Source organism: Macrosteles quadrilineatus, unplaced genomic scaffold, assembly GCF_028750875.1.
Source record: "Macrosteles quadrilineatus isolate MER2022 unplaced genomic scaffold, UCM_ALF_1.0 Scaffold_3__2_contigs__length_128488019, whole genome shotgun sequence".
Classification (NCBI taxonomy): domain Eukaryota; kingdom Metazoa; phylum Arthropoda; class Insecta; order Hemiptera; family Cicadellidae; genus Macrosteles; species Macrosteles quadrilineatus.
Window position 1 is genome coordinate 48,586,697 of NW_026542596.1, and position 23,552 is coordinate 48,610,248.

Below are 23,552 nucleotides of genomic sequence, written 5' to 3' on the forward strand. Positions count from 1 at the left end.
GTTCCTAAACTTATAATAGTTATCCGATATATCGATAGTTTAAGGAAGAATCGCGTTATTTCCTATCTTAATTGCCTCTATTGCTCTGTTAATTGCTGTTTGGAAACTTAAGACATTGTCCTTTTAATGTGAGGGATTGAGCAAAAAATATAGCAACCAGGCTTGGCGTCGAAGATGTCCAAACGGTGATGTCGCACGCAAGCAGATAGTGCAATAGTGTGATGTATTTTCTAAATTGTTGACTATAACTGTATCTTATATTTTATTCGAGGTTTTTTTTAACCATTGAACTTTTATAATATGTTATGAGTCTTGAGTTTGAATAGGTGGTTTAAATGTTTAAATATATTAGAAAGGGTAAATAGATGCTCGATGGTGTGGGTTGTGAATCCAAAACACAATAGTAAGTAAAATAGAACGATGTGGGAGATCCCTTGCCTTAAAAGTGGACTAGAGCAGTCGTGGTCGCGCACCACTCGAGTGGCAAAAGTAAGTAAATGCAGCAATACAAGTTATAGAATAAAACTAACGTAGTTTAAATAAGCAAAGGACAGGACTGATTTTGTTGAATACGATAACTTCCAAACTAAGTAAAAATAAAAGGGAAATTTGTAAAATAAACTTTAACGTCGCATCAACTATCACAGTAGTAACCAAAACGAAGAGAGAAAAATCATTTCGATAAGAGCACACTTTGTAAATGGCTTTTTAATGCTACAGCCGGTCCCATAGACTTAAAGATGGGATACTTTGTATTCAAAAGTTGATGGTAGAAAGAAAATCTATTAAAGCTCCTAAACTGTTTTGCGTATGACAAATGTACGATGTACATTAGTAGTGAATCATGCTGTAAACCACTCAAAGGAAAAACACAAATTATCTTGTCATATTAAAAGCATTACAGTCGAAAAAAAATCAATGTCTCCAAGATATTACACCCTATCCGACACAAGTTCACAATTAACTCCCAACTTTTCTCCAGAGCCACATGTGCGATCTACGACGCCACACCTTAATCCACCGTGTGGGAAGATAATAAAGAGGGTTTTATGAACATTTCGCTCCGCAATCGGCATAGACAATCAGATTACGAGATACAGACGGGGTCTCCCTATATAGAGCGTCTTGGACTGCTGTACCGCCCTCTGGTCATCTCCCCCGCACTACGACCTCCACTGTCGCTGACCTTTGGCGGTCCTTCCTCCCGGCCTGGCAGGAGGTCTGATTTACCCGCCAAGGTCACATCCAACAATGGACAACACGTACCGATCTCTGATCGATGTAGCTTCGAATGGTTGTATTGATGCTAAATGTAGCCTAGGAGGAAACTGAAACAGAATTCTTGCAGTTGGGAGGATTTTTCAGTATGATGTAACAGATTACTTAAGGAAGAATTTGGTATAATTTCAGGGGTAAATGTCACGAGAATGGTAGAAAATTGTTGTCCTATAGTTACCTGACAAAGCGGGCTTTCTTGTACGGATTAGAGCACGCAAAGTAGCTAATTGCTGCATTTAATTACTTTTGCTGCACTCATTTTTGCCGCACTCCAGTATTCTAACCAAAAAATACAAAACAGTGTGTTTTTATTAGGCACGTATCCGTGTACGCTTGAAAATAAGTTGTCAACACTTAAAGATACTACGACTACGATCAGCTCGTTCATTCAGTGTCATCCAACGATATAAACAACTCACCATCGTTATAGAGTTTTATATAGCATTATAGTTTTATATATAGCGTTATATAGCATATAGTTTTAACATCGTTGGTGTCATCTAGCCTAGCTAAAAATTGACCAATATTCATGTGTGTTAAATTTTTCAACAAAGTTCCAATAGAACTAAGAAGTATAGAAGATGAAAAAGTCCTGAAAACCAAATTAAAAGACTTCCTTCTCCAGAGGCCTTACTACTCTATGGAAGATTTTCAATGATTAGGCCATCAACAAACTGAAGACCACGGCGCATCAGTGCTTCAAGTGGGAGACTTTCAAGTATCAAGTATCAAGTAGTTCCAGTTTTTCCCATTTGACCTAACCTAAAACGTGTTGTTTAGTGTTTGAAAGACTAATTATTTCTATGGTTTATCAAAGTTTATAGTAACTGTAGGAAAAATATAATGTGTAACGAGCGCAAAGTGTCTTTGCACACTAGATACACAAACAACCATTGTGTTTTCCGTGCAGAAATTTGGAAACTCACAATACACTCTTTATCGCTTGCACTTCCGTGCGGAAAGTAAACTGGCTTAACAAAAGTCAATAGCTTTTTGTTTGCTCAAAGCTGGGCACAGCTTGCCTTGATTGGGTATTTCATAAATAGTCTAGACGAAAGAGTCACCCGATGAGACAGTAAAAACTATTAGGCATAATGACATTTTAGCGATTATAGGTCAAACACCCGTAAGATCTATTGGTTCACGATTTTTCTAAGAATATTGTGGAAGAATATTCTATTCAACAACAAAATTTGGTCCCGCGATCACCTTTTGGCAAAAGTGCCATGACAGATTCAGTTTCACACGATGGACGTGTGAACCTGATATTTTATTAATTTCAAAAGATTTCCATCGTTGTTAGGGTGCATAAAGGGCAACATTTTTTTTCTTACGAGTATCTAAGTAACTGAAATAGTGTATGAGTGAGAGTCGGTCACACAGGGATAAGTATCAGTGAAGGTAAACCTACAGCCGCACCACGCCCACCCTTCTCTTAGCTCTGGGTGACATGAACTGTAACTCGACCTAACTGTAACTACCTTCCTGGGTCCATTGGCAGGAAGTTCTCCTAAATCTGTATTAGTAGTTAATAATAGCATCAGTTAAAAGTTAAGTTATCTTCTGATTATGTGTAGAGTAACAATTTGTGGGTAATAAAATTTATATGTTTTAGAACACGTCGGGTTCTTCTAATCTACAATAGCACTCCAAGTGTCTCTTCTTGCACCTTTGTGGTTTTTGTAGCACTAGGATTTTTGTGGTTAAGGTTTAAGGTTTTTGTGGACTTGGCATAGCCTAGTACAGTAAATTTGTTGTCATACCGCAGCAAAAAATGTGTCTTGAAAAATGTAGGTTTAAATGAGGTTTAAGGTTGCGCTCTACCTCAGCTCAGATTTCTTAGTACGATGTTGCGTTCGGTACGTTACGGATTCAAATTTGCTAGTTGCAGAGATCCACGGCAACTGCCTTTGTAAGCTACCTATATATAAGCTAGCTACACATGCTAGTGAAAAACAATAAATGGGGTTTTAAAGAACAAGAAACAACCTATGCGATCCTGGTTTCAGAATTTTGAAGTAACGATTCTATAATAAGTTACAGCAGTTTAAAATTGTAACTTTTCGTCTACGTTTAAAATATTTTCAGGCTTTTGGCACGATAGTGCACGATATTGCAGCCACCCCATGTTTTAGATAGTTTAATCATAGACTAACCAACGTTTAATCCTCTTTAAAATGGCATCCTAACTTTGATTCTATGTTAAATGTAGCCTTTGGAAACACTGTTGTGGATTAAGGTGTGGCGTCGTAGATCGCACATGTTAGTGGTTCTGGAGAAAAGTTGGGAGGTAATTGTGGAGTTGTGTCGGGATAGGGTGTAATATATTGGAGACATTTATTTATTATAGGCTGACCATTGCTTTCACATGAAACCGCAGGGGTAGAACGCACCCTTAAGCGACCAGTAGTCCACCACCACCACCACCACCAGTACCAGTAGAAACCAGCAGTACTAAGTAGTTGGAAGAAAAAAAATACTAGCTAAAGTCAATAGCAGCAGTAAATTTTTTGTAACTCCAAATTAATCCGCTGATTTTGTTGAAGAAAATATTCCTGATTTATAAATGCATGTTATTTATTTATTTTAATTTTTCTTTGAATATCTCACTAAAAATAAACCCAATTATCTTATTGACAATTATCTTAGACTGACTAAATTAAACATCTTAGTAATTTAAAACTGTAATTGTATCGGTGGAGTAATACATATTTTTACTTGAACTCGGTTCAAACAAGTCAATTTAAAACCTTAAAGATAAGTAATATTTATTTGCAACAATTCACAAGCACTTAACAATATTGAACCCACATTTATTGTACATCTACGCGATGTCCGTACGCTATCCCTATACATTACCATAACGTTAAACTAACTTCATTTAACGTAGTATGGATCCAGCTATCTTGTTTGGTAAATCAATGTTCTTTATTAACTAACTATAGGCCTATACACTCTGAATTTACTAGTATAAAAGTTTACGTCTACCAAACATATTTATGAAAAGCCGTAAATAAACAACAAAAAGATCTCAGGGCGATTTCTGAGTCCACTTTAATTTAACCAGATTCCTTAAATAGGCGTGTTAAGATAAAATATAATTGAATGTTCAAAGCATCCTCCTAGCTGAAAATGTCAGTTATAACTTATAACTGTCGTCTGTTGGAATCGTATAACGTAGCCTGCAATGCACTATTAGCTACAATGACTTGGCTATTTTACAATCAATTTAGACGTAAATCAAGCTTGTTTAGTACAGAGTTGCCGTTATAAAGCCTCTTCTAGTTGTGTACGGTAGTTAATTTGTGGTTTAAATGTCTGCTTGGAAACTGCCATGACAAGGTACTCATGTAGTTTTATGCTGTTGCAAAAAAGGGAAACTTTAACTTACTTTTACTTGCATCTTTTAAAAATATAAGACTTTCATCTATACTAGTTTTTTTAGTATCAATTGAAATCTTATGTACTTATAAAGATATAAGTTTACTCACACATTTGGAGACCTATGTCTTTTCAACTAAGAAGAACCCAACCAATGTCAAAATTTCTCTGCCAGGGTAAAATTGTTTAGGTTTAGTTTGCTTTGAAAAAATGACAAAAACCATTTCTGGAGACTTAAATCATCATAAATCATAAGTCAACAATAGGGAATATTCAGTAAACGCCACCATAAATTAGGTCTAAAGCAATGCCAATGGATTAATTGGAAATTCAACGTTGATCAAAATTTAGCTGTTCGCACCCCTCTTTTCTCTAAAAAATATTGTCTGGGCAAGGGGATAATTTATCAATTGTGATTGGGCTAATTAATAATACTATCTACTATCTAACATATGAACGTTAGATGGTGAAAAGACAAAGATTTGGACCATTACCTTACAAAAACAAAAAAATCGCAAATGACCATGATACACACAATAAAAAGTCACAAAATCTCGTTTCTGACAAACAAAAGGACCAGCTTTCCTTTAGTTTGTCATTACTTGCAACTTATTGATAATTCCTGGGGTTATAACCCAGGATTATTTATATCAAGCTGAAGCTCATCTGCAGCAGGTTTACTCAGGATTGGCCACTGACAGTCTTCTGCTGGTATTATAATTAACCACAAACTAGAACTCGTCCACCTTGAGGTCCAACCAAACCTGTATTGACTCTTGAACTGATCTCTGGCGTTGCAAAATATTTCCTACCCAAAGTTTTTGTCAGTTTTGTGCCGAACGAATTCCTTGAGTTCATTTTGAATGTGGTAGTAAAACTGAAACTGTACCTTGTGAAAAAGGTGAATAAATTTTATTATTCGGTTTATCTCAGCTTTAAATAAATGCTCCTATACCCTCCGAATGTTCCAAAAATAAATAAATAAATGCTCCGAATATTCTATAAAGCTTTTACGAACACAACTGTTTCTAATCAGTAATCAGAATGTCTTACGCTCAAAACTTTATCCATCTCTACTATAGAAGGATAAAATAATACACCTTAATATGAAATGATGCATAGCCTTTACATTCAGTGTTTTATGTTTTGTTTGACCAACCTGTAACTTTTCACTGAACGTGAAGAGACTTTTGTTACTGAGTTTGTATTTTTTTATTTCCTTTTTAGAGGGCAAATAAAATATGCTAAGCAGATCGCTATGGAGGGTTTTGGCATTTTATGGGTCTATGTGGTTTTCTTAAGGCCACTATGTGTTTTTGGACTTCTTGTTTATACTTTTCCTTGCCCTGCCAATTAAAAGTTCCTCCTCTTTTATCACCCATTTTCATTCTAGACCTTGGAAACAACTTCCAGTATTTCATCGAGACCAGACTCAGGTAGTCTTGCTACACAATTTAACTCCAATGTTCATCTAACAGTTTCTTCGTGTTCCAGATGGTGGACTCAGCCAACAACGCCGCAGCAGTGTGTCCAGCTCAAGCGCAGGAGCTTCAGCATCTCAGGTGGTGGACTTTGACTGCCCAGAAGAGTTCGGGTACTACCCCCACCCCGCCGACTGTACCCAGTACTACGTGTGTGTGTTCGGCGGTGCACTGCTAGAGTCATGCACTGGCGGACTTATGTACAGGTGAGTTAACCTTGACTTGGCTGCCATGGAATGATGATGAATAACTATAATTGTAATGATGACTGTGGGACAATACGATTGGTCCAGTGAAGCAAGAAAAGTAGAGAATCGTATTTAGGAACTAGAATATTTGAGTCAATAGAATTGGATATCCTATTGCCATGTTAAAGCTGGAACTTTAGAATAAAAATTCGTAGTTGGATTGAGCCAATGATCTCAGCCCCGCTGAAAGTTTGGTACCTTGGCCTTGTAACTAAAAAAAAAATTAGAATGACAGGACAATGACTTTCACCCTATATATCCTCATAAGTATATTTTTAAAGTTAAAAGACACAACGTGATGTGATTCATGTGTCACAGCCACGAGCTCCAGACGTGTGACTGGCCCCGCAATGTGGGCTGTAGCAGCGGGGCCCCTGATGTTCAGGTAGTGAGCACCGCCAGGTCACAAGAGCCTCAACCTAGACAGCGGCCGCAGCAGCAACAGACTAGACAACCACAGCAGCAGCAGCATCAACATCAGCAGCAGCAGCAACAACAACAGCAGCAGCAACAACAACAACAGCAGCAGCAGCAACAACAGTATGTGCCACAAAGACCACTCCAGCGTGAGGAAGCCATCCCCAAAGTATGTTTCATTCTTGCTACTGAATTTTAAAATTGTCGCATTGATTCAGTCTTTTGTATCAAGATGTTATACAATTGATACAAGTGATTTTACATTACTTCTTTTAAAACAGACTTACGAATCAAATTTGATGAATATCTTACAATTATGGTCTTCGGAAGACAACTGCATTGAATTTGAAAAAATCTTGGTTATTTCGGGTATTTTTCAGTAATCCAATCTTTAGGGCAGTCCACAATTGAACTCAGTTCAATTCAGCAATTGAATTTTAGACTAACCCGAAGATGGATTTCTGCAACGCATCTGGAATGTCACTCAGCATTTTTGCGAATTCCATCATCTCCCCAGACCAAGATTCTAATTATTGTAGATGCCTACGTTTTAGTTTGATGAATGTTTTGTTAGGCTGAAAGCTCTCAAATGCTACAAATTGCTTCAAACAATTGCCTTCTGAGTGCTCAGCTAATGCCTAAGATCTCCCATTACTGTTGTGTATGTTCCAGCATCACCTATACGCCGAGGAGGAGCTTGGGCCGGCAGAAGAAGTTGAGAGCGACAGACAACAGAGAGTGTACCGAGGCCAGCCGGCTACCCTGGGCCAGGTGGCGAGGGACAGAGACGGTCTTAGCAGACACTCAAACGCTATCCAGGTAAAGTGACTAGAAAAAGACACGTTGTGAGATAAAGCAACGATATAACTCTGCAATCATATTGTCAAGGGGTCTCAGTTCTTGTTTACAATGAATGAACTGCATTGCAGATGAATAATACAACTGGAGTAGCTCACAAAATAATTATGAGGCCGCTGGTTTAGTTCTGAGGAAAGTTTGTATGGCTTTAGGATGGTTCAAACTGCAGCCAGCTGTCCTTGATCGTTGCACTTTTAATGAGTGCAGGGCCGAGTGCCGTTTGCCTTAACACTTTGAGGAGGGTCATTTTACAGCCTGAGGCTTGGCGGGGCGAGTGCCGGCCTGGTATCAGTGACCGGTTCCACGGTGCGGCGCGTATGGGAGTGGAAAGATTGACCGGGGGGATGAGCAGAATTTATTTTAAGAATAAAATGACACTGTTATAACCTAACCAAACTTGCTGATTATGAACAAATTGAATGAAGGTTTACTAATCAAATTTATATTAATTTTCAATCGATATTAGGGTAGCCTAGTTAAGAAACTGTACCCGGTCTCCGTTACATCCTGCCCACTACACCCCCTTCCACTAATACCCCTCCCCTGAATCACTAATCTTACACTCTGGGGAGTCAAAACGCACTCAGGCCTATCTGACAGTTTTGACAGTTTTTTATAATCTCCATGGCGATCTTTAAACGAATCTAAGGAAATCGTGTTAACGTAGTCCTACTACCAACCTACTAGTTCAATATTTTATTGCCTTATATTCTACGTAAATTTTTACTAACTCAAGAATTGACTGTCTTTTGCAGATCACACCATCCAATGGTAGAGAGAAACTGTCCGTCATATCTTTCGGCACACAGCAGCAGTACACGTAAGTTACGATAAATTACGACTGAAACTTTATTGCTCCATTAAATGCTATAGCTTGGATATAATTATGGTACTTTTTTAAAAAATTACAAAAGTTATTGCTAGTCAAAAAAATTTAGAAAATATACCTATGATTGTTTAAAAAAGCGAATAAAAGGAAGAAGGGATGTAACTTTTGCAAGTTATATTTTCAGGCTTTGTTTATTTGCTTATTGATCAATATACTATTTCAGTAAATTTTGGCTTTGCTGGATATTTATTCTTGAAGATCTATTGTACCCAATCTATTTGATCAGATAGTTTTGCATGATAGTAGTTTTACATTTAACTATAATTTCATGCATGATTATATCTGAACCAAAGTAATTGAGTGCAAAGGGTATATCTAACAAGGCAAAAAAAGACTAAAAAAGACTAAAAAAGTTTAAATACTGTAATCTCGATTGTTTGCGACAAACCACATCATTATGTGTTATGACTTGTTGATTCACTGGTTACTGTTTTGACTGACTATAAACAGAACTGACTCAGTGACTAAGCGACACTCATCCTCTCGAGCGATCCATCGGACAAAGCGACAAGTGAAGTTCAGGTAAACAGTATACCCCTACCTTGTAGCCAATTAGGTAGTATACTTTAATTTAGGATGAATCTAATTTAAGCTGGTAGTAGAAGTGAGATAAATTAAAAGACAAAGTAGGCCAAAGATGCATTTATTTTACGGATGTCAAATTTCTCAAAATACACTTTCCAAATGAAATTAAATATCCAGTTGTTACTTCCAAAAATTATACTAAATAATAAAATAGTGGAAAGATCTTACTTTAAACAGAGACACTGGTTTAATGGTCAGAACAGGCACTAGCAGATACCATGCAAACTAGAAGTGGTGCAAAAGCTACTGGACCAATCGTAAGAAGGTGAACAAGAAGTGGTAGTACCAAGAAGTGGTTGATTTCTGTCTGAAAACATCACACAAACCCAATAAAAACTATTCTCTATAAATTCTAATAATTAAAAGTAGATTTAAGATCTTTACAACTTCTTGTGAAAATGTGCTTCTCCTAGAACAAAACTCAACAGGTCTGTATAAACTTTACTTGTTTTCTTTCCTTGTGAAATGCATTAAAATTGATTTGAAAACTATTCATTCCTTTTCATCTTTTTCCAAAAGTGATTTCTACAAAGCTATATACAATAAATCAGCTAAAATCTTATTACTAAACAATATTAAAACTACTTACAATTTTCTACAGCAACCACAACTTAGATGACCATATTTCCAGTGAACTTAAAACTGACAAAGTTGAACCTAGTTATCACTAACCACTACCAACCCTACAAAACTAAAACTTCTAAACTGCTGGTCACTCTTTCTTAATCTTTCTAGCCAATGATTAAATAATATTGTTTTGTTATTTCAAATAAAAACTAACTACCATCGGTACAACAGCCAATATCAGTAACACTAACTGTGTCAATATCATTACTCTCAAACACTAACTGTGTCAATATCACTACTATCAAACACTTTGATGGTAAAGAAGGTTAGGTTTTATTAGAGAAATCTTCTAGAAACTGGAAAATTAAAAGGTAAATTCCAATAGTAAGAAATAATTTGTCAAAGTGAACCACAACATACTGTACTTCTCTCGTGCTTTAACTAAAAGCTCCTCTTTGTGATGGCTATAATATAATTGAAATTAGTAAAAAATACAACTCTTTCCGACACTATCTTTAAGAATGTTCTTTATTTGGTGTAAGTGAATGTTGCCCAGTTTGACATTGAACCTATGCCTTCTTACCATTTATTATACTTGTTAACCTTTTTATTTCTCTTTCCTACCTTTCTTACATTTCATTGTTGTTACCTAGATCCTGATTAATTCTTGTGTGTGTGATTAAGTAAAATTTATAATATATTTTCTTCATGTCAATATGTCATGTTCTTATGTTTTATGTATGTAAATGTTACTTTCAAAATAAAAAAAAAACTTAACTTTTCTTCGCCCTAAGGATGTTTTAGCTATTTTAAAATATCATTTGATAAAAAGTGATGGTTTGTAGGCTAGAACCAAAAGTAAATTAATAAATCATTTAGTAAAACGTGCACTACCAGTACCATAAAACTCAACTTACCAAATCAATAAACTTACTTAGTCTGGCTCTGTGGGTATTTATGATTTATTGTTATCAAAGTTTAATTTTTTTTGTTATATTTTAAAACCAATATAGGATTTTATTTTTATTAAATGTCCCCAACTATTATTATTAAATAAAGATGAGTCTTACAATGTTTTCTCAAACAGAAGACTTCAGTAATTTTATAAATCATTTCAAACAATATTTTACATTTAGACAAACAGTAATGAATTGTGTTGTAATTTAAGCTTCCCAGGAGATACCCGGAGTTATCATCCGAGCGCCTCAACGAACCTCGGTTGGGCGGCCACCTCCCCCTTCGCCCACGCCTTCCCTCCTCCCGCACCCTCTTGGCCTCCTCCCTTACACCACTACGGTCAGGACAATGGCCAATACTTCAACAAACAGAACATACCTCCGAGGCTACATGCACCCATCACACAATTCTCCAGACCTTTTAGATTTCCCATAAAAGAACATGATGAGTTTGTCCCAGTTGTTGGGAAAGGTGTGAAACTACCAAAACCTTCACCTGAACTTCTCATAACTCCTAGCAGTGTAGATAGACCGAATCTTGCCGCAAGTCAACCTACAACCAACCCGTACTTGCCGGTAAATCAGCCGGACAACTATGCTTTTTTCAATCTCGAAACTTTGCCAAGAAACAACTTTCCGTTTAATGCGACAGTTCATCATGTAATTGTTTTATCATCGAATAACACGTCACCTATAATTCCCAACTTGTTTGCTTTGCCCAATGCTGGGAGTAAGGATCACACTCAACAAACAGCTAGTTCTTTTGTAAATCAAACACAAATCTCAAACAATTCTAATAATAGTCAGGGAAAGCATCAAGGTTTCGTAAAGAATGATACTTTTACCGAACATAGAAAACCTAGTGCCAAACCATCTTTGAATTTGAGCCCATCTGCGAGTCACAGTGAAGAATCTCTACTTGCTCCTCCTACAAAATATGAACATGATAAAGATGATGAAGATAACCAGCAAAGACCCAGCAAACCTAACAGTGAGAAGCGCAACACAAAGAATAAACTCAATACTGGTTCAAACACCAACAAAAGTAACAAAAAGAACATTCGTCATGGTGGAGAGTCAGATTCTAAAGAAAGTTCACAAAAAGAATCGAGCCAGACTGATGAGAAAGATGATTCAAAAGAAGAGGAAGTTCAAGAAGACGAAGAAAGAAATGGAGGAACAAAACATCATTCTTCCACTGAAGAAGAAAATGATCCATCGATAGACTTTGAATCGCCTGATTTTCCTCGTCCACCTAAAGAATTCTTCGAGGAGCCAAATAAAAAATATAAAGATGACACTAACCCATTTTCAGACCCTGATTTTGACTTTGATACATTTTTTGATGGTTTATCTGAAGACTCAAGACTGTCGAGTAAACACCCACCAACACAATATCACCCACAATCAGAAGATAGAGTGAATAGTTTAAATAGTCATAAAAAATCACAGTATAAACAGGATCAAGATTCAGGTGAGGTTCCTTATCAGTATGGCTCTAATGTTGAACAAGCATCTTCAAGGCCAACGCTTACTACAAAAAGCGTGCACAGAACTAAGTCAAAACCGAAATTGAATCAATCTAGATATATAACAGAAGCGCCTCAGCAAATCAGAGGTTCAAATAACCAACTGAGGTACACAAATAGCAGACCATCAGATGTGGTATCTGCACCTAGTTTATACAGTTCAGAGGATGAATATAACAGTCATGTTAATATAAAACATAATGGTAATGCTCCTTCTGGAACAAAAACTGCTAAGTTAAGTGGTTTTTTGTCCAAGAACAATTACAACAGCAGCATTCAAACTGTACCTAGAAACCACAAGACCAATAATTTTGCATATCCGTCACCAACACCTTATACTTTTAATTTTACTAATAGTTTCAATACTTTTTCTGGAGATCCGAGAAATAAAGATTACTACCCTAACAGAGATCCAAAGTATGGATCCTCGAATGATGAACCAACATTGTACACCGTACATCAGCAAAACTCTTTGAGTAGTTTACCACATGAGGATCGGTCAAAGTACAAAGAAGATGATGAAGAATATGATGATGAAGAATACTATGATAGCAATGAGGAATATGATTACTCTGACGAGGACCAATCCCTTGAAAACCTCCATTCACCACATTTAAAGCCAATAAAACCTCCTAATATTCCAAATAGGTTAAAAAATATAGATTCTATGTCGTTTGAGAAAACAAAAGATGATGAAGAATATGATGACACTTCAGATGAAAGGGAGGATGACACTGATCCAAATGTTCCGTATTCTCAGGATGAAGAGATTAATTGCAGAAGAAAATACAAAAATCACAAATGTACCCAGAGCAATACTAATAAAAGGTATGAAGACGATAGTTTGAAAAATAGCGATTACGATTATGATTATGATCAAGATAAGAAACGAAAAGGACAGAAACCTCTCAAAACCGGACAATACGAAGTGGTGGAAGATATCGCTGAAAGTCAACAATCTTTGATCAAGTCTAATTTGAAAAACAATTCTGTCAGTCATCCAGTCTTTAAAAATGAGTCTCCTAAAATGAACATCACATCGCTGACTCATGACAAAAATACTAATTTCATAAAAACTCTATTAGAATCAAGCACTATCCCGCTAAAACCGAACAAATCCACATCTTCTCAACAGACTTTGCAAAACAGTTTTCCCCCTAAATTACAACCAAACCAAATACCACAAGATATCATACTCAAAGCCTTATCAGCGGATAAAGGGACCACTCATCGATCTGTCAATCGGAATTCTGGTAAAAGCAATAAGTTTAAACCTTTCCCTAAACCTACTGACACGATTTTGAAACAATCACAACAAAACAGCTCACAAATCACTGACAGTACAAAAGTTAACTTTTCATCCACCTCACTCCACAATCCTAAATCACTGAAAGACTTCCGCCAGCGACCTTTGACTAGACCGAACTTGACCTCGACTTCTGACGTAGAAACAAGTGGATCTCTCATGACGCTACTTACTTCCAACTCCAACAATCACCTGACTAACTCTCTCACACATGGGTAAGTAAAATGTCTCTCACTGTACAAACTGACATAATCAATGCCTTGAGGTGAAGTTGCAGGATAATAACCACTGACTGTTGTTTACTCACTGACCAAAATGACAAATATTCACAAAATCACAACCCTACAGTGATTTTTATATCATTCATACGAGAACGGGCAACATTAAAATGGGCAGTTAAAACTAAAATTGATGGAATTTTGTCAGATTTCAATTGTAAACTACCTTTGATTGTTTACAGAAATAGAAATTTCATTCCTGTTAAGGTTATATGTAGCCAGTTTTTCAATGATGATTGATGTATGAGTTTTTATATGAAAGCCGCTGATAAATTGCTCACTGTTAAGTGCTGAATTCTGTCAATATGTAATTTTTTAACCAAGCCAAACTTAAGGAACAACAAACTATAAGCTAAGCCATCTTTTATATCACATCAATAATAATAATTTTAAAAATTAAAACAGAAACTAGCATTCTTACACTTGCTCATTCAAACAAACGTGGCTGGCTCATTTATTCAACTATATACTTTTTTAATCTAGTTACCTTTATCAGTTTTTTTGTGTTCTTATATCAAACTCTTTTAGCGAGTTTCCTATATAGGGAATAAGCTATTACCGTAGTACTCATGGTAAGACCTGGACCCGGCACCGACTTACTTCTTCGTTTTGAGTTCCATAGAGGCCAAAAACACCGTCCGTTCAAATATGTTTCTGATAGCACGATAACTCAAACAAAAATAATCAGATTTTTATGAGATTTGGTATAAACGTGTAAACCTACATTTATTCGAACGAGTTCGCGAACCAGCATGATTGGACTATTGGAACCCTTATGGGGCTTTTTTGGGGTAAAAATTGGTTTTCCCATTTTAGACCCAAAAAACATAAAACTTCCAAACCATTATGTGGAGCTTATAAAAAATTTATTAGTATATTGAAGCGTTTTTATGCGCCTAATGATTACGGAGAAAATTCCAAAAACTGTAAATTTTAAATGCCCATGTTATTCTTATGGAGAATAAGTAGACTGTTGTAGTTTGCTTGTTTATGAACATATTTTGATCAAATTTGGAAAATGCATTACTTACTAAACTATAACCATTTTACAAAACCAAAAAAAAACAAAAAAATAACAAAAAATAATATGTTATCCTCCCTGTTACAGCAAACGTAAGTACTTGTTAAACTAATTGTATTTAAATAGGGAATAAACGTAATATTTTTAAGGAGACATTTTAGCGTAAATCCAATGAGGCAAATGGAAATTCGCTTAGTCTGTAGGTTTGCTGAGGCGGGGGTATTTTTTAAATGCTACTGGTCCATATAGATGGGATCTCTACCTGTACCCAAAAGTAAATGGCGATACTTAAACTTTGCTTTCTACATAGGGTCCAGTTTTAAAACTTTGAATTTCAACATTAGTTTTTATTTTAAAATATAGTCGGTATTATTTGTTAGCAAAGGTTAGCTTTTCAAAACAGTTTAGATACCCTGATTACAGTACAATCTTCTAACTACTTGAGTATCATCTACACAATACCACACTGTCTTAATTTGTATATTTTTATCGGATTTAAAATTGTATGTTCAATATTTAATTTCATGTGTATACAGCATATGTTGTGACGATAACAATGTTACAGCCGTCAAAGCATCTCACCGCCCCAATATGTGGAGCAGACGACCACTCGCGTGACAGGACGAGGCTACAACTCGACCCAGCAGCAGTACACACCCTCGCCCTACGACCCTTACTACAACATATACGAGGACGACTCCGATCTGTACAAGGACATTGGTAAATGAACAAGTTTAAACTAGGTGGTAAGGTGGTATGTTACTCTATAAAGTAACTAATAAACAGAGCTTTGCTGGTTTGAAAAGTCAGTACTGTAGCTTATGGATCAGGTATTTGGTTTACAAGCGACGCACTATGGGCCCCGAGATAATTGCAGCCCCTCCATTCTTCGTTGCGGGGGAATTTTCGTCTCCCTTGTGCCCCTAACCAAGCCCCGCTAGAGAAGCAGTCCATGCTGCAGAATCCATGACGTCACACTTTGGATAGATTCATTGCCATATCCCATGTTTTAGAGGTAAATAAGCGGGTTGTTTGTCAGATTCTAACTCATATTTGGGTTAAAATACGCACATAGATGGCGTCCCCATCTCAAATGAATACGAATATGAATATGTAACTGAATACTAACATTATATATCACTAGTTTTTATATGAAGGTATTCGATTGATTTACAATAATTAAGTTACGTTCAGGTTTCATGAGGCAAAATTTTAACTTATTTGGCAGGATCCATTAAATGACCATACTCTGTCGGTGGGCCAATTCAACTGTGTACATTTTTTACTTCAAAACTGTAAATATAACCTTGAATGGAAGTTCTGCATTCATTCATGATGAAAGCTGGTAATTTTGAAACATACATGTTATTATTAACATTTTTTCAGTATAAAAAACTTGTTTTATATCAATAAACATATTTTTTTATTATTCATGTAATGTACAATACATTCCCTCTTTGTTAATGTTATGAAACGTCTTTGACTATTTTTTTCCAGACTACAGTCAATACCAGGGACAACAATACCAGTCACAGCCCAAACCCCCCGTACAGCAGCAAGTGCAAGCTCCCCCACCCCCTCCTCCCTCCCGCAAACCCACTCTCCAGTACACACCATCCCCTCCCCCGCCGTCATACAACGCGGTACAACAGGACGTCTACAGCCAGGCTCAAGACTACAGTGACAACTACAACCTTCAGGTACAAACTACTTTTAGAATCATTTATTCTATTCATTTTTGTGGTTGTCTAGGCGCACGACATTATGTAGAATCATTGACGCTTTTAAGGGAAAGCGGCCAAAATCCCTCCAATTTTTGTGTACATGTCAGGGATTGAACCTGTACACTTTCACCAAAGTCTGAGATGCTAACCACTAGGCTAGCAACACTACTGATGTTAATGAAATAAAAGTTTTAGAACCATCTGTACAAAATGCATGGCATATTATAATAAATAGCTGATAAATGACTCAATTATTGTTTGTGTTTGAAGAAATGCTTGATTTCTGGTATTTTTCAGTAGGGAATTTAGCGAAGGGCTTATTATGTCTCACTGTGTACACAACATTACACACACAAAATAAGAATAATTATTGCCAGATAAAAATATCAATTTAAACTTTAATAACGTAACTCTGATCAATACCAAATCATTCAATTTCAGGTATTTACATTTGATCAACAAAATGTACTACTATTGTATAATGTTATTATCATATCTCCAAACTAGCTGACTGTAGATTTGAAGTATATGATTTTTTAAGAGCCAAATCAACTGCTACCATAACTCCATAAGTAAAACTTATTTTAAAGTTTCAAATGGGTGTTCTTTTCCCAGGATGAAGACATTGACTACAAGCAGGCTGATATAGATGTGAAGGGTAACAGGTAAGCGCATGCCATCGACAGAATGCCTAGTCAGCAATATTGCTTGTATTAACCAACACATTCTTGTAATATCCTGGCTTGGTGGTTGTGTAGACGATCAAAATGTTTGTATGTGTGTTTGATGTTTATTGTGCAACAGAAAATCACACTAATTGTGCTAAATGTGAAAATGTATTTGTTAATAAATGTTCAAAATAGGTACATGAATGGAATAGTGAGTATGAACTATGTGTGTAGAACAACCAGTGGATTTTTGAATGCAAATAAAATTCTAAATTTTAACTATATATTAAAATTAACAACTTTTAACATTATTCATTGTTAGAACCTCTACAGGAATGAGGATTTTAGAAGATTCTGATGGATGTTTTAAAGTTATTGCAATTGTTTTGCTAAACGACGACACTGTAATTTCATCAAAGAGAGCTAAACAAACTTCAATCAAAATGTTTTAATATTTTAAAAAGTTCAGTTAATTTAAAGCAAAAATCTAGTGAGAAACCAAATCAAACGAATTTGACCAAAGTTATTACCACAGAAGTTTGTATAGCATATCTATTTTGCGTATTACAAGTATTACATTTAAACTACTATCATTTTGAAGAAATAACAGCATTGAGTTGAACAAATGTACAAATTATTGAAAAAGGATCAATATTGAAAAATGAAGGTTATTAATTATAAATTATTCATCTGCACAGTACGTATATTGGCAATAAAATTATTTGTTGGAAGCAAATTGACAGAATGGTAGGTATGTAAGGCTAGAGTGGGTTCTAAATTTATTTTGTAGAATGCAACCACATTGTACCAATTATTCTCAAAAAATAATCAACTACCTAAAGTTCAACATACTTCATAGATTGTTGACATTACAGCTCTTTCTCTCACATTTAAAATTCTTCTTCTTTTCAAACAAGACAGTCAATAACTGTTTTCCACCTTTGGTAAATTACTTTATAATCCTCCATGCCAACTCTGTACGTTTATAGAAAAGGAAATTTAATTTGTTGTTGATATCGTATTGCTTCAGATCCAGAACATCTAAGCGTCAAGATCCTGCAAAACCTACAACCAGTGTAGAAAACTTGACTGAAAAACAGGCTGACCCAAACATTCCTACTAACAAACGTTTGACGCTGACAGCTTCATTCTCTTTTGATGACGATAAGACACCCGTTACCTCGTCCAGAAAAACTGAGACTAGTCCGAGACAAAGGCCGAGCTTGACCTCTTTCCGAGTGGAAGATCCACCGAGCAGTGGTCCGCAACGTGACACACATAATCTGGTACTGAGTTATATACGATTGGAGAATGCTGCTGCAAATAATCCATCCAGAACTGAGCCAAAGGTGGCGGGAACAAATCCTAAAACATATGCACTAAATTCACAGACCCTGCAGAGAGAACCATCTCCCAACACAGGTTCTAGACAGTATACATACTTTTTACATGATCTTGAAACAAGTGAGATATCATCAACAACATCTCCTGAGTCGACTGAATCTACAACCAAGGAGCGAAAAACAAGACCGTTTAGAATAGTTGTACCAAGTACAACCGAGAGTCCAACTGACACTACCACAACTGAAGAGTCTACATTGAGACCAAAGTATTCTATCCGAAGAGGCAACAAACACTATGAAGATACATCAGAACTATCGACAACAACCAACAATATTGCTGAGACTGTGAGACCTTACAAACTGCCCCCACTGTCACCAGAGACTGTTGGAATTAGACTTGAACAGTCTCGACTGAAGGCAATACAAGCTCTCGAGAAGAAAACAGAAGATGTGCTACTGAGTCTAAAAGAAACTCAGGATATATTAAAAGGAAGAAACTTAATTTATAACAGTCAAGATAGAAATTCACTAAATGGAAGCACTAAAGAAACCCCAAATGATGAAACTGATGTTCGAATTAGAAGCAAAGTCAACACTCAAGAATTACCCGATGTTCGTCCACCTCAAAGGTTCAACGCGGATAAAACAGAAAAATCTTATGGAAGTTCAGCAAAAGAAGAAACTCCACTGGTCTCAGATGACGGTCCGACTGTTAGAAGGTATTCTAACCGTTTAGTGACTACTCCTTCAATAGAGGAAAGTGTTGTAAAACTTATTCCTATAAAACCTGTCAGAAGTAGATTTCAATATGAGGGAAAATTGAGTGAGGATGATACTTACAAAAAACCTTCAGAACAAATTCCTTTGAGTGCGCCTGTGAGAAATATTCAACCTAGCTATCAAGTGACAGAAGAGAATTCAGACTTAGAAAATTATACTCCTTCATATGTGCCATTAAGTCGACGGTTCCAACAAAAGAAAACAGAATCTAATGTGAAAGAAAGTTTGAATTCATCATACCCAAAGAAAAGCCTTTCTCAAACACAAAATGAGAACAATAATCTTTCAAGTAGGCAATTGACAAGATCTCAAACTACCGAACAGTCAGGTCAAAAGTCACTTTATTCATTGAGAATCAACAATGATGAAGGGAGATTGAAAGGGGATGTAGGTGGTCTTGTTCTAGCTACCTTAGAAGCCATTACTGTTTCACCTGAAAAATTTAATAAGACTTCTAGAACTGACATAAATTCTCATACAGACGTTTCTGAACCAATCTCAACTGGAGAAAAAGATGGCAATCAGGCTAACAATAAATTGCCTACAAATAACAACGGTAATCAGATTAGAATGAGAAGTCAAAGTAGGATTTATACACAACAAAATAGTCAAAATGGAAAGGAACAGGAAGAACAGAACTCACCAAAAGGATTCACCAATGCTGAGAGTTACGATAATGAAGAGTTTGATTTTGTGCCATTCAGAACACCTACTCATCAAAGGAGTCCTCCTAGAACTGAAACAACAACAAGAAGTGAAACCCCACAAACAACTGAAGAGAAACAGGTTACTGAGGCAACTGTGAGACAAGAAAACAGAAACACCCAGAGCTATCCAAACACAGACTTTGTCAGTACCGATTTCGTTAGAAAAGTAAACCAAGCCAACAAAAGATTGAGGTATAGAAATAGATTTGAACCTGTGACAGAGGATGAAGCAAGTGATCAGGTAAACTTAGATAAGGAAGTTTCTGATGAAGGATCACCAGATTCTACAGATAACAGAAACGAGGACAGAATTCAAAAAGAAGAAGAGGAAGAAAACAATCAACCGAACCCGGTACCTAACTATGATGAGTATCAATTCACTAATGCCAGACAATTTTGGAAAACAACTTCAAAACCAAGTGAAGACCAGGTAGATGATGTTACAGAGGACATAGAAGAAGTGATCAAAAGAAGACAGAACATGAGAAGAATGCAAATAAGAAAGAAAGTCAGAATCACTACAGTACAACCTGAAACATCGAGTACGGATGTGACAGAAAACATTTCAACTGTTCGACCGGCAAGATTTCAAACTGAACAACCAGAAGTTAGATACTATAAGACCTCAACCGATTCTCCAACCGCAGAAGATGATGTTAGTAAAACAATCAGACAAGGAACAGCTTTTACTGAATCCAGTGACCAAAGTGATTTTCCCAGAGAACAGAAAAAAGAAACGGCTGATGATAAAAATAACAGGGAAAGATATCAAAATGCACGTGAAAGAGGACGTATTCAATCTCAACAAAAAGAAACCTATTCTTTGAAATCAAACTTTGTACCATTAGTGGTTGATCCTTATTCGTTGATATCATCTTCATTCACAAATGACAACAAAGCCCCAAATAGAACAACACTCTACCAGACCACACCGAGAAACATTGTAAGATCAAACAGATTTGAAACTAAACCAGTCATGTCAGAATCATTCCCACCGATAGCAGCAGAGGTAAATTCATACTTTAGAGGAGCGGGTCAGAACTCATCAACTCCTGTGGAAAGCACAACTCCTTACGCAATGACGACAGTAGAAAAAATTAGAGACAAGTTCAGACTTGGCACTTTCCCGAAACCAGTTCCCTCCTCGAATTCTTTCAGCCGCAAGCCTAGTGTAGAGGACAACACGCCTCCGCCGCTTCTGTCAGACAAATGTTCACAAGAACTGGACAACGACGCAGACTGTGGCGACAAACCACTAAGGTACGAATACGTCACTCATTTTGTTCTTCTATTTGATCGATTAATACTCACTGTACTACTCACAATATTTTTGGTTACTTTATCAAACACTTGTAAAAAACACTCTTAACATTTTAAGATGTTAACATTAGACAGAGATTAATTCACTGATTGTGTTATGACAGAGTCAGGCCAGTATCAGCTTCCCCAGAAAGCCAGTCAACTCCTGGTTTGACCAGGTAGGAAGCAAATTTTACAGTGTTCTTCTGGTCATGCTTTCATTTGAAACATTTTCCATCATCCTTGAGCATCTGTCTTTAACTTTTTCAATCCGCTAATTAAGTGCATAATTTTAGCACGGGAGTGCCATGCATGCTTGCCGCTCATCATTACTTGACAATGACAATATTTCATTGTGAATTGTAGCACTGAGACTATACAGATGTACAGTTTACTGTGAATCAGATATATATGGACTGTATGAATATTACAATAGCGACCATCACAAACTTTGCAACAATATACTACAACACTGTGACCACTAGAACACTCACGGTTTACCTTGGCAAATGGGATTCAGTAACACACCACATCCATTTTAAATCACACCACTTTAGTTGTATTTATTGTTACCTCGCTTAGGATAATCATACAATATTTAGCCACACTGTTATATATATATATATATTTTTTTTTTGTACATTTTATTTGATAAAGCAAGGTGGTTTAAGCATATCTTGACTTTTTCACATTTCATTTCTTAGCACATAATCAGCTAGTCTTGTGTGGTCATGAGATGGGTAATCAAGTTTGTAAATTATTGGGTTTGAACTTTTACAAAAGAGTAATGTACAATGCAGAATGAACGGCGTAGTGGATGGTACACAGCACTACTTTGTATTAGTAATGTCATGATTTCTTTTTGTCCCAAACTCATTAGTACAGTTTGAAAGAAAAAAATCCAATGCCTTTGGTGAATCACTATTTGAAGCTTTACAAAAAGGCAGGTGGCTAGTTAGTTCCTAAAATGTTTAATTTCAATCTAATCCAACCTATCACCTCCAACACAGAATTTATAGTGCTTATGGTGTGAAAAGTAGATTTCATGGTATGACAAAAAAACTATTTCTGGTTATGGTTTAAATACTATTTTTATAGTTTATTCTACTTACAAAAAATGTCATAATATTTTCAAGCTTTAGATTTCCAATCCTCTTACAGGAAATTATGTAGCTTATGTGTCAAATTGGGTCTATATGTTGCGTTATTGAACATAAATCAATTAATGCGAGTATGATTTTTTTACATGAAATCTGCTGTAGATCTACTCATGGGTTTCAATACAAATTTAGAATCACCTACGATTTTTGTATTTTTTCAAAAGATCAAATTATTAATGTGTATGCTTGCTCATATATTTTGCACGATTTTTATGGCTCTAAGAAACCAACATGACTAAATCATGCCTTTTTGTTTCAACTAGCCATAGGGTAGCGGCCGAAGAATGAAGAACAAGGTGGATTGTCCTGAATTCAGGTTGTAGAGGTAACAAAAATGTAGAGGTAAAACTGGATGAAGAGAAATGTGTAGTTTCAACGTCTAGCAAAGTTGTGCATTTCCAAAAAGACCTTTTTTTTTAACAAATAAAATATTGGTTACAGCAAAATCATCCAGCTACAGCTTGTAAAATTTTATGATGATTTTTAATGGATAAATGTTGTTTATGTCAATGAAGTAGCAAAGCTCATTGATTTTTACCAAGAATGCTTTAAAAAGTAAGCTTAGTAAAAAGAATGCTAGATTTAGGAGGAAAATTGTGTGCTATTACAATGGAAATCTTTTTTCCCTAAAGTACAAATCAAGCCCTTGTAAAATTGATAATCAAGATGTAATTGATATTCTGTTCACAAAATTTTGGCGGTTTGAGGGGTAACTATTCCACCCTCTTCACCTTACCCCAACTTTGAAGCAACAGCCAATAAAAGCCTAGCTAAAAAAGGTGTGATGAAACCCCAGAAACCGCCCTTAAACTGCCAAAAGTTTGTGCATGGACTATAGTATTTGGCTATATAAGTTGAGTTTAATAACTCCGTACAGTGACTATTGAGATGTAAATTTCGAAGAAGAGTTGTCATTATAACAAAATAATCGAAGGTGACTTATTTTATGAAAATATTTTCTTCCCCATACATACAATACATAAGTTTGGAGAGACAAAATTTACAACTGAGATACAATGATTGATACAATGTGGATGCATCGATTGTAAAAAAGCTTAAACAGACGTATAGTAAGTA

At 36.0% G+C, this 23,552-nt stretch overlaps 1 protein-coding gene across 2 annotated transcripts in view; it reads left to right on the top strand.

Moving 5' to 3' along the window:
• The window catches only part of LOC128991138 (mucin-2), a 91,794-nt gene that overhangs the window by 57,569 nt on the left and 10,673 nt on the right, over positions 1–23,552 (top strand). For both annotated transcript variants that reach the window (XM_054413899.1, XM_054413900.1), the window contains exons 2-10: positions 6,154–6,346; positions 6,707–6,974; positions 7,478–7,624; positions 8,419–8,483; positions 15,360–15,514; positions 16,292–16,494; positions 17,134–17,183; positions 18,217–21,276; positions 21,441–21,494. In XM_054413899.1, the coding sequence (XP_054269874.1) occupies positions 6,154–6,346; positions 6,707–6,974; positions 7,478–7,624; positions 8,419–8,483; positions 15,360–15,514; positions 16,292–16,494; positions 17,134–17,183; positions 18,217–21,276; positions 21,441–21,494 (4,195 nt within the window). The remainder of the gene's footprint in view (positions 1–6,153; positions 6,347–6,706; positions 6,975–7,477; positions 7,625–8,418; positions 8,484–15,359; positions 15,515–16,291; positions 16,495–17,133; positions 17,184–18,216; positions 21,277–21,440; positions 21,495–23,552) is intronic.